This window comes from Lepus europaeus, chromosome 20 (genome assembly GCF_033115175.1).
Source record: "Lepus europaeus isolate LE1 chromosome 20, mLepTim1.pri, whole genome shotgun sequence".
Taxonomy (NCBI): Eukaryota; Metazoa; Chordata; class Mammalia; order Lagomorpha; family Leporidae; genus Lepus; species Lepus europaeus.
In genome coordinates this window covers 56,831,366-56,843,660 of record NC_084846.1, presented here as the reverse complement: position 1 = coordinate 56,843,660, position 12,295 = coordinate 56,831,366, and the positions used below count along the sequence as shown (strand labels likewise).

General features: G+C 40.8%; 1 protein-coding gene across 7 annotated transcripts in view; it reads left to right on the top strand.

Annotated features, from left to right (window-relative positions):
- Positions 1 to 12,295, top strand: part of CFAP69 (cilia and flagella associated protein 69) — a 66,566-nt gene that overhangs the window by 29,247 nt on the left and 25,024 nt on the right. For all 7 annotated transcript variants that reach the window (XM_062178682.1, XM_062178681.1, XM_062178684.1 and 4 more), the window contains 3 exons: positions 4,606 to 4,654; positions 4,746 to 4,867; positions 8,198 to 8,414. In XM_062178682.1, the coding sequence (XP_062034666.1) occupies positions 4,606 to 4,654; positions 4,746 to 4,867; positions 8,198 to 8,414 (388 nt within the window). The remainder of the gene's footprint in view (positions 1 to 4,605; positions 4,655 to 4,745; positions 4,868 to 8,197; positions 8,415 to 12,295) is intronic.

Genomic DNA, 12,295 nt, shown 5'->3' with positions numbered 1-12,295 from the left:
TGCCTTAAGGGCTGATTCTGAGGCCAGAGTGCTATTTATGACATCTGCCCTTCTATGAGTCTGCTGTGTTTCCCGCTTCCCATATTGGATCGTTCTCTCCCTTTTTGATTCTATCAGTTAGTATTAGCAGACACTAGTCTTGTTTGTGTGATCCCTTTGACTCTTAGCCCTATCAGTGTGATCAGTTGTGAACTGAAATTGATCACTTGGACTAGTGAGATGGCATTGGTACATGCCACCTTGATGGGATTGTATTGGAATCCCCTGGCACATTTCTAACTCCACCATTTGGGGCAAGTCTGATTGAGCATGTCCCAACTTGTACATCTCCTCCCTCTCTTATTTCCACTCTTATATTTAACAGAGATCACTTTTCAGTTAAAATTTAAACACCTAAGAATAATTGTGTGTTAATTACAGAGTTCAACCAATAGTACTAGAACAAAAAAAATACTAAAATAGATAAAGTATTACATTTTACATCAACAGTCAGGACAAAAGCTGATCAAGTCACTGTTTCTTATAGTGTCCATTTCACTTCAACAGGTTTCCCCTTTGGTGCTCAGTTAGTTGTCGCCAATCAGGGAGAACATACGATATTTGTCCCTTTGTGACTGGCTTAATTTACTCAGCATAATGTTTTCCAGATTCCTCCATCTTGTAGCAAATGACCAGATTTCATTGTTTTTGACTGCTGTATAGTATTCTATAGAGTACATGTCCCATAATTTCTTTATCCAGTCTACTGTTGAGGGGCATTTGGGTTGGTTCCAGGTCTTAGCTATTGTGAATTGAGCTGCAATAAACATTAATGTGCAGACAGCTTTTTTGTTTGCCAATTTAATTTCCTTTGGGTAAATTCCAAGGAGTGGTATGGCTGGGTTGTATGGTAGGGTTGTATTCAGGTTTCTGAGGAATCTCCAGACTGACTTCCATAGTGGCTTAACCAGTTTGCATTCCCACCAACAGTGGGTTAGTGTCCCTTTTTCCCCACATCCTCTCCAGCATCTATTATTGGTGGATTTCTGAATGTGAGCCATTCAATTTCTGATTTCTGAATGTGTGTTATTCAATATAGTTCTGGAAGTTTTCACCAGAGCTATTAGGCAAGAAAAAGAAATTAAAGGGATACAAATTGGGAAGGAAGAACTCAAACTATCCCTCTTTGCAGATGATATGATTCTTTAGGGGATTCAAAGAACTCTACTAAGAGACTATTGGAACTCATAGAAGAGTTCGGCAAAGTAGCAGGATATAAAATCAATGCACAAGCCAGTGCCACAGCTCAATAGGCTAATCCTCTGCCTGCAGCACTGGCGCACTGGGTTCTAGTCCCAGTCGAGGCGCCAGATTCTGTCCCAGTTGCCCCTCTTCCAGGCCAGCTCTCTGCTATGGCCCGGGAGTGCAGTGGAGAATGGCCCAAGTGCTTGGGCCTTGCACCCCATGGGAGACCAGGAGAAGCACCTGGCTCCTGCCTTCGGATCAGCGCAGTGCGCCGACCACAGCGCACCGGCCTCAGCAGCCATTGGAGGGTGAACCAACAGCAAAGGAAGACCTTTATCTCTGTCTCTCTCTCTCACTGTCCACTCTGCCTGTCAAAAAAAAAAAATCAATGCACAAAAATCAACAGCCTTTGTATACACAGGAAATGCCATGGCTGAGGAAGAACTTCTAAGGTCAATCCCATTCACAATAGCTACAAAAAAAATCAAATATCTTGGAATAAACTTAACCAAGGACATTAAAGATCTCTACGATGAAAATTACAAAACCTTAAAGAAAGAAATAGAAGAGGATACCAAAAAATGGAAAAATCTTCCATGCTCATGGATTGGAAGAATCAACATCATCAAAATGTCCATTCTCCCAAAAGCAATTTATACATTCAATGCAATACCAATCAAAATACCAAAGACATTCTTCTCAGATCTGGAAAAAATGATGCTGAAATTCATATGGAGACACAGGAGACCTCGAATAGCTAAAGCAATCTTGTACAACAAAAACAAAGCCGGAGGCATTACGATACCAGATTTCAGGACATACTACAGGGCAGTTGTTATCAAAACATCATGGTACTGGTACAGAAACAGATGGATAAACCAATGGAACAGAATAGAAACAACAGAAATCAATCCAAACATTTACAGCCAACTTATATTTGATCAAGGATCCAAAACCAATCCCTGGAGTAGGGATAGTCTATTCAATAAATGGTGCTGGGAAAACTGGATTTCCACATGCAGAATCATGAAGCAAGACCCCTACCTTTCACCTTACACAAAAATTCGCTCAACATGGATTAAAGACTTAAATCTATGACCCGACACCATCAAATTATTAGAGAGCATTGGAGAAACCCTGCAAGATATAGCTACCGGCAAAGACTTCTTGGAAAAGACCCCAGAAGCACAGGCAGTCAAAGCAAAAATTAACATTTGGGATTGCATCAAATTGAGAAGTTTCTGTACTTCAAAAGAAACAGTCAGGAAAGTGAAGAGGCAACCGACAGAATGGGAAAAAATATTTGCATACTACGCAACAGATAAAGGGTTGATAACCAGAACCTACAAAGAAATCAAGAAACTCCACAACATCAAAGCAAACAACCCACTTAAGAGATGGGCCAAGGACCTCAATAGACATTTTTCAAAAGAGGAAATCCAAATGGCCAACAGACACATGAAAAAATGTTCAAGATCACTAGCCATCAGGGAAATGCAAATCAAAACCACAATGAGGTTTCACCTCACCCCGGTTAGAATGGCTCACATTCAGAAATCCTTTGGTTTTTTTCAAGATTTTTACTCTGTCTTCAATTTTGAGCAGTTTTACTACTTGTGCCAAAGTGTGATCTCTTTTATCTTTATGCTGTTTAGGATTCATGGACCTTCTTCAATATATAAATTTAAGTCACCAACCAAATTTGTAGTATTTTTGGCCATTATTTCTTCAAGTATCCTTTTGGCCCTATTTTTTTTAAGATTTTATTTATTTTATTTTATTTTATTTGAAAGGCAGAGTTACAAAGAGGCAGAGAGAGAGAGAGAGAGAGAGAGAGAGAGAGGGAGGCCTTCCATCCACTGGTTCACTCACCAAATGGCTGCAACAGCCAGAGCTGCGCTGATCTGAAGCCAGGAGCCAGGAGCTTCTTCTGGGTCTCCCACATGGGTGCAGGGGCCCAAGGACTTGGGCCATCTTCCACTGCCTTCCCAAGCCATAGTAGAGAGCTAGATTGGAAGTGGAGCAGCTGGGTCTTGAACCGGTGTCCACATGGGTTGCCAGCAATGCAGGTGGCAGCTTTACCCGCTACACCACAGCATTAGTCCCTTAAGATTTCTTTATGTATATATTATTTAAAAATAATAGAGATGGAAAGAGAGGAGAAAGGACAGGGAGGGAGAAAGAAATCTTCCAGCCATTGGTTCACTCCCCAAATGCTGACAACCATCTGGTCGAAGCCAGGCTGAAGCCAGGAGGCAGAAACTCCTTCTTCCTGGTCTCCCACAAGGGTGCAGGGCCCCAAGTTCTGGACCCACCATCCACTGCCTTCCCGGGGGATTAGCAGGAAGCCGGATGGAGAGCTGGAAAAGCACTCAGATACAAGATGCCAGCATTGCAAACCGTTGTGATAGCCCACTGCACCACAGTGCCTGCCGCTTAGACCCTTAGTTTTCCCTTCTTATTATGAGACTCTGATTATGTGCCTGACTTTTTGATATTGTTTCTGAGGCTCTGTTCACTTTTTTCAATCATTTTCTCTGTATTCTTCAAAATGAGTATTGGAATTACTACATATTTAAATTCATTAAGTCTAATCTTCAGTCATCCCCATTCTGCTGTTAATCCCATCTAGTGCCTTTGGTTCAGATTGATGTTTTTCAGTTTTGGAAATGCTTTTTTGTGTGCCTTTTACAGTTTCCATTTGTCTGCTGACAGTTCCTGTCATTCTGTTCATTGTGAGCACCCTTACTGTGGGTCTGGTAGACCCCTCTGAAGAGCCTTTTGTATATTGTGATTACTAGGCATTTAACTTGCCAGTCAGCCCTGTGGCAGTTTAAATCTTAGTTCAGTCCCTCTTGCCTCATCTAGTATCCATCTTAGCCTTATGGTTGAGTATTCGCTGCACACGTGGGTCAGGCATCCGCCAGAGACTGGGGAAGAGTTTATACACAGAATTTGGAGTTCCCTCTCTCTTTCTCCTTTATGGGATTTCTCCCCTACTCTCTAGTGGTTGTGGTCACCCCTGTCCCCTGATACTTCAAGCCAAGGGATCACTTTGTGTTCTAACAACCCTACTCTGGGGTTAAAAACCATTTGGGATTCCTGCTACATTTTACATGGTATCTTGTAAAATACTCTAGAATAATGTAAAATATTTCTTAGGACCTGTAGAAATAAGTTTAAAATTAAATAAAGTGCAAGTCTGTCTGCCGGTATACATTTATTTTCTTACTTTTATTTCATTATTATTAGCACTTTAGAAATTCAAATGAATGACAATAGGGGATTTTAATAAGGCCGTTTAAACAGCTGGTAAATATGAGTGTTGAAGTCTGTATCTTAACTTCTAATTCATCTCTTTGTTCATTTTGTTTATATCAGGAAACTGGCTTTACCAAGGATTTGATATTATTTGCAACCTTTAATGAAGGTATAAAAACCATAAAACTTAAAACTTGTATCAATAAGCCTTGTGTATAATCTAGCTTTCATTTTACTCTTTTTTTTTCTTTCTTTCACAGTTAAAAGTCAAAATCCTTTGGTAAAAGGTCTTAAACTTGCAAATTTCTATGAAGATTTTGAGTTGAAGAAATTGCTGTTTAATATAATTGTGATTTTATGTAAAGATTTACCTACTGTCCAGGTAAAGAGTAATTGAAAGAAAAGAATTCATTTAAAATTATGTAGTATATGTAGTATATTTAAAATATGTAGTATAAAATTGTGTAGTATATTTAAAATATGTAGTATAATATATATATTTTTTAAATCATGGTTGCATATCTTTCATTGACCTTATAGGTACCATAAAAAGTAACAAATTCTTACTGGCCTGCATTTTAGCTTTGAAAATTTTTTTTTTTTTTGCTTATCTGCTAATAAGCAATGAAGTACCTCAATTTAAATCAGTGAAAAACAATAGAACCTAAGAGATTTATTAACATATTTAGAACTCCTGAATAAGAAAACATAAAAGGAGTTCCATACAGGCACATGCAACCTATAATCTTTCTCTGACCATAACAACAGGAATGATATAATGTTGAAGGAAACTGTTAACCTTTGCACTACCGATCTCAATCCCTTATGAATCTGCTTTTTCTCCATGCAAACCTAGCACTGTTAATATTTTTTTATGATTCTTGCACTTACTTTAATACATTTAATACCAATCTAGCAACATGATGTAATTTGAAGAATGCTGGGACTGAATTTCACTTCTGGCTTATCGCCTACTAGTTGTATGGCCTTGGAAAACTCACATAAACTCTCTGAAGCTCAGTTTCACCATCTGTAAAAGAAAGACTTTAATACTTCTGCCCAGTTGACAGGCCTCTTGTGAGACTGAGATGAAGGTTCTGTAAACTATAAAGTGAGAGAAGCTGTATCACTAGCAGTTTCATTTGTTTCATTGCTTGTTGCATAGAGTGCAATTTCCTTTTAGTCCTAAAAGTCTTCCACGCTCCAGTTGCCTCCCATAAAAAAGAAGCGGGAATCTATCTATCAACTCATTACTGATAATAGGAAGATAACGTAGAAGATAAGGTTTTTGTCAGCTGGAATCCCAGTGCTGTTACTTGATAGCTTATGATCTTGAGTAGGTTTAGTTTCTCTAAATCCCAAATAGCTCAGTTTACACATGAGACTAATAACTTACCTCGTGGGATTATTGTGAGTATTTAAATGAGCTCAACATTTTCTTAATAATGCCATTTAGAGGTATGTGTATGTATTTTTAAATACTCAGAAAATGAGAAATTGTCTTTACAGTTATGACTTTAATGTTTGTGTCAAAATAGATACTAAATAGAATTTAAATATGTTTTCTAAAATGCCAAAGAGAAAATCATTCCATAAAATGTTTTATTATTCCAGTATGGTATTATACAGCTATTAAAATGAGACACAAAGAAACAATAAACTTTCCACTTTAAAAAACAATTTTAGTTGATTGGACACTTTATAGCCAACAGAGTAAAACAGCACAAAGATTGTGGTGAACTTGGTGAAGCACTTTCTGTGCATGTTGTACATTTGTGGCCAATAATAGTGATGATAAAGAACATGTATGCTATTATTTGTAGCTCACAGGGTATATCAAAAACATTATCCACTTTCTTCCTATAAATGCCACAACTGGTAGTTTTTCTTATTCCTGTTTTCTCTGCTCTAAGTCTGACATTCTTTCCATATGGACTTGTGGAGAATTTACAAAAATTAAAAATCAGTATTGTGAAAAAAGTCTTTATAGATTAACACCGAAATAAAAGAAAATTAAATAGAAAATAGCATCAAGTGTTTTATACTCCAGAAAACTGTAAATATGTATCAGAACCAACTGTGATGATAGTTCTGTTGTCATTTTATAATAACTGCATTTTTTATTTTATTTGCATTGAAATTATAGATTCAGTACAATTTTTCCGCACTAGATGTGTAACATGGCTTGTGACCTGAGTGGCATTCATTTGATAGAGTATTTTCAGAAGTTAAATATTGACTGTAGTCATCACTTCAAATTTTTTTTTAATAATGCACAACTGAGTCTTTGAAATATTTGGCCGGCGCCATGGCTCAACAGGCTAATCCTCCGCCTTGTGGCGCCGGCACACCGGGTTCTAGTCCCGGTCAGGGCACCGATCCTGTCCCGGTTGCCCCTCTTCCAGGCCAGCTCTCTGCTGTGGCCAGGGAGTGCAGTGGAGGACGGCCCAAGTGTTTGGGCTCTGCACCCCATGGGAGACCAGGAGAAGCACCTGGCTCCTGCCTTCGGAACAGCGCGGTGCGCCGGCCGCAACGCACTACCGCGGCGGCCATTGGAGGGTGAACCAACGGCAAAAGGAAGACCTTTCTCTCTGTCTCTCTCTCACTGTCCACTCTGCCTGTCAAAAATTTAAAAAAAAAAAAAGAAAAGAAAAGAAATATTTCCTCTCAGGGGCCACTGCTGTGGCATAGCAGGTAAAGCCTCTGCCTGCAGCTCCAGCATCCCACATGGGAGCAGGTTCATGTCTCCACTGCTCCACTTCCTATCCATCTCCCTGCTGATGCACTAGGCAAAGCAGCGGAGGCCTGTGTTTGGGCCCTGCACCCATGTGGGAGACCGGACGCCTGGATAAAGCTCCTGGCCTCCACCTGGCCCAGCCCGGGCCGTTGTGGCCATCTTGGGGGTGAGCCAGCAGAGGGAAGATCACTCTCTTGCTTTCTCTCCCTCTGTCTCCGTAACTCTGACTTCCAAATAAGAAAATAAATCTTTTAAAAAATATTTCCTTTGGGACCGGTGCCATGGCTCACTTGGTTAATCCCCCGCCTGCGGCACCAGCATCCGATGTAGGCACCGGATTCTAGTCCTGGTTGCTCCTCTTCCAGTTCAGCTCTCTGCTGGGGCCCAGGAAGGCAGTGGAGGATGGCCCAAGTGCTTGGCTCCTGCACCTGCATGGGAGACCAGGAGGAAGGACCTGGCTTCTGGCTTTGGATCGGCGCAGCGCCGGCCGTAGCGGCCATTTGGGGGGTGAACCAAGGGAAGGAAGACCTTTCTCTCTGTCTCTCTTACTGTCACTCTACCTGTCAAAAAAAAAAAAAATATATATATATATATATTTCCTTTGAAAGAGAGGATGAGGAAAGAAATGCCAACAAGTTTGTTTGCTAAAATATTCTACTATGGTTTCATCATAAGCGTAAGCTATAATATATATATGTGCATATATATATATAGCATATCTAAAAACAATACACATTTTATATTATCAGCTAGAGAGTTCATAACTCAGAAAAGGGGCTCGTAGCCAACTGATGTACTATTGAGTTCTGTTTTGTTTTTGTCTTTTTAGTTTTTGTGTTCTTTGATATTGTAGATTGGTGAAGGAAATATTTGAAATTATCATCAATAAAACATTAAATTGGAACTATTTCTTTAAATTTTTTGGATTAAAGTTATTATGTTTCTAACAAAGTGTCTTTTGCTTTATTTTTATAGCTATTAATTGAGGGCAAAGTTGTTTTGGCTTTGTTTACCTATGTGAAAAAGCCTGAGAGACATAAAATAATTGAATGGTCTCTGGCACAGCATGAAGAATTGCAACTGCATGCAATCGCCACTTTGTCCTCGGTGGCTCCTTTATTGATAGAAGACTACATGTCATGCCAGGGAAATGCTCGAGTTCTTGCATTTCTACAGTGGTGTAAAAGCGAAGGTGAGTGGCCCTCACATATCTCAACTTTCATATATGTGTGTAGAAAAAAACTGAAGTCTATTAAGATGAAGAGAAATAAAAACATATAGATTTGCTTTCCATTTACTGTATCTCTATGTTTTAAGAAAAAGCACTGAGATTTCATTTAGAGCGAGACTTCTGAAAATGTAACTATCGTTGATATACAACCAAAAGAAATCATACACATGATTTGATTTATACTTTAGTATTACTATCCAGAAATTATATTTAGGAAGGAGATAAATCCTGATAATATTTTAATTCATTCCTTCAAATGTTTATTGAATGCCTACTAGGTACTAGCTACTATTTTATTTTAACTGCTGAAAATAAATAAAAGTCTGTGACAGAAATTTGGCACTGTAATTAAACCTCAAGTCCTGGCCCCTCCACTTCCTATCCAGGGTCTTGCTAAGGTGTACCCTGGGAAACAGCAGAGGATGGCTCAAGTAGTTGGCAACCTGCCACTCGTGTTGGAGACCTGGACTGAATTCTGGTGTCCTGGATTTGGTCTGACTCAGCCCTGGCTTTGTAAAGTGAATCAGCAGATGGGAGATCTTTCTCTGATTCATTTTCTCTTTCTCTCTCTCTATCTCCCTCTCTATCTCTTGTACTATTTCTGTGTTCTACTCTCACTCCCTCCCTCTCTCCTTTTCAAATAAATGGGAAAAGATAATTTTTAAAAATAAATTTCAGAAATAATAAAAAAATCCTTACTTCTTGGAGCTTAAAATCTACATCTCTAGCCAGAAGTGATTACTTCTTATGTAGCTTACCAAATTGGCAAAGTCCCAATATGTATTAATATTTTATTTTATTTATTTTATTTTTATTTTTATTTTTTTGACAGGCAGAGTGGACAGTGAGAGAGAGAGACAGAGAGAAAGGTCTTCCTTTTGCCGTTGGTTCACCCTCCAATGGCCGCCGCAGCCAGCCTACCGCGCTGATCCGATGGCAGGAGCCAGGTGCTTCTCCTGGTCTCCCATGGGGTGCAGGGCCCAAGCACTTGGGCCATCCTCCACTGCACTCCCGGGCCACAGCAGAGAGCTGGCCTGGAAGAGGGGCAACCAGGACAGAATCCGGCACCCGAACCGGGACTAGAACCCAGTGTGCCGGCGCCGCAAGATTTTATTTTATTTTTTAAAGATTTATTTATTTATTTGAAAGTTTGAGTTACACAGAAAGAAGAAAGGCAGAGAGAGAGAGGTCTTCCATCCACTGGTTCATTCCTCAGTTGGCTGCAATGGCCAGAGCTGTACCGATCCAAAGCCAGGAGCCAGGAGCTTCCTCTGGGTCTCCCATGCAGGGTGCAGGGGCCCAAGGACTTGGGCCATCTTCTACTGCTTTCCCAGGCCATAGCAGAGAGCTGAATCAGAAGTGGAGCAGCCGGGAACCAGCATCCATATGGGATACCGGCACTGTAGGTGGCGGCTTTGTCTGCTATGCCACAGTGCTGGCCCTAATATTTTAATTCTTAGAAAGCATACATGGATTTCATTTTTTTTTCTTCACCAAAATCTTTTTTTTTTTTTTTTTTTTTTTTTTTTTTTTGACAGGCAGAGTGGATAGTGAGAGAGAGACAGAGAGAAAGGTCTTCCTTTTTGCCGTTGGCTCACCCTCCAATGGCCGCTGCATCTCGCTGATCCGAAGCCAGGAGCCAGGTGCTTCTCCTGGTCTCCCATGGGGTGCAGGGCCCAAGCACTTGGGCCATCCTCCACTGCCTTCCCGGGCCATAGCAGAGAGCTGGCCTGGAAGAGGGGCAACCAGGATAGAATCCGGCGCCCTGACCGGGACTAGAACCCGGTGTGCCGGCGCTGCGAGGCGGAGGATTAGCCTGTTAAGCCACGGCGCCAGCCCTTCACCAAAATCTTTTAATTGTGTTTTCCATGAACACTTTGGAAGCACCCTCGTAAGTGGCCTTTATTATGTTTTGGTACATTCCTTCTGTGCCTAATTTGTTCGGAATTTCTGTCATGAGACAATGTTGAATTTTAGCAAATGACTCACTGCATGTACTTGAATGATCCTGTGACTTTCTCCTCCATTCTGGTGAGGGTGCTTTATCACGCTTGCTTGATTTGTGTATGCTGGAGTATTGCTTCTCTGGGATAACTCCCACTTCATCATGGTGAACAAACTCTTTAATGTGCTATTGGATTTGGTTTGTTAATATTTTGTTGAGTATTTTTGTCCTGTGTTCAGCAGAGATAATGGTGTGTCATTTTTTTGTTATGTTGTATCCTCTGTTTTTGATATCATGGTGATGCTGGCCTTGTGGAATGAGTTTGGAAGGATTCCATCCTCTTCAATTTTTTGGAGTAATTTGACAACTAATATTTTTCCCAGATAACTAATATTAATTCTTGCATTGGTAGGACTCAGCAGTGAAGGAGCTGATCCTAGTCTTGTCTTTGATAGGAAACCTTTTATTACAGAGTCAGTCTCCTTACTCATTGTTGGTCTCCTCAGGTTTTTTATTATGATTCGTCCTTTTTTCCATTTTTTAAAGATTTTTTTGAAAGACTTATAGAGAGATAGAGGCAGAGAGAGAGAAGTCTTCCATTTGCTGGTTCACTCCCCAAATGGCCAGAGCTAGGCAGATCCAAAGCCAGGAGCTAGGAGCTTCTTCCAGGTCTCTCCATACAGGTGCAGGGGCCCAAGGACTTGAGCCATCCTCTACTGCTTTCCCAGGTCATAGCAGAGAACTGGATCAGAAGTAGAGCAGCTGGGGGCCAGCGCTGTGGCTCACTTGGTTAATCCTCCACCTGCAGTGTCAGCATCCCATATGGGTGCTGGGTTCTAGTCCCGGTTGCTCCTCTTCCAGTCCAGCTCTCTGCCGGGGCCCAGGAAGGCAGTGGAGGATGGCCCAAGTGCTTGGGCCCTGCACCCACATGGGAGACCAGGAGGAAGCACCTGGCTCCTGGCTTCGGATCGGCGCAGCGTCAGCCGTGGCAGCCATTTGTGGGGTGAACCAATGGAAGGAAGACCTCTCTCGCACTGTCTAACTCTGCCTGTCAATTTAAAAAAAAAAAAAAAAAAGTAGAGCAGCTGGGACTTGAATCAGCACCCCATGGGATGCTGGCACTACAGGCAAGAGCTTTCCCTGCTATGCCACAATGCCAGCCCCAGCATGATTCATTCTTGGTAAGGTGCAGAGTAATATCCAGGAATTTGTCAATTTCTTCTAGATTATCAGATGTGTTAGCATATAGTTGTTCATAATAGCTTCTCATGGCCATTTGTATTTTTGATGGTGTCATTTGTAATGCCTCCCTTCTCATTGCTCTTTTTTTTTTTTTGAGTCTTTGAGTCTTCTTTTATTTCTTAGCATAACAAAGGATTTGTTAATTTTCTTTCTTTTTGGAGAAACCACTCTTCATTTCATTAATCTTGTATTTTTAAGTCTGTTTCATTCAGTCTTCTCTGATCTTTTTAATTTTTAGTTAATTTTTAACAAATTTAATGGACTTTTTAAAAAACATTTTATTTATTTATTTGAGAGGTAGACTTACAGACAGAGAGGAAAGGTCTTGAATCTGCTGGTCCACTCCCCAAACAGCCGCAATTGGAGCCAGGCCAGTCAGGAGCCAGGAGCTTCTTCCAGGTCTCTCAAGTAGGTGCAGGGACCCAAGCACTTGGGCTACCTTTTACTGCTTTCCCAGGCCATTAGCAGAGAGCTGGATTGAAGAAGAGTAGCCGGGACATGAACCAGCACTCATATGGGATGCCGGCTTGCAGGCAGAGGCTTAGCCTACTATGCCACAGTGCCAACCCCCTGATCTTTATAATTTTTTTTTTTTTTTACTAATTTGGAGTTTGATTTGTTCTTGTTTTTCTAACTCTTTGTAGTGCAACAATAG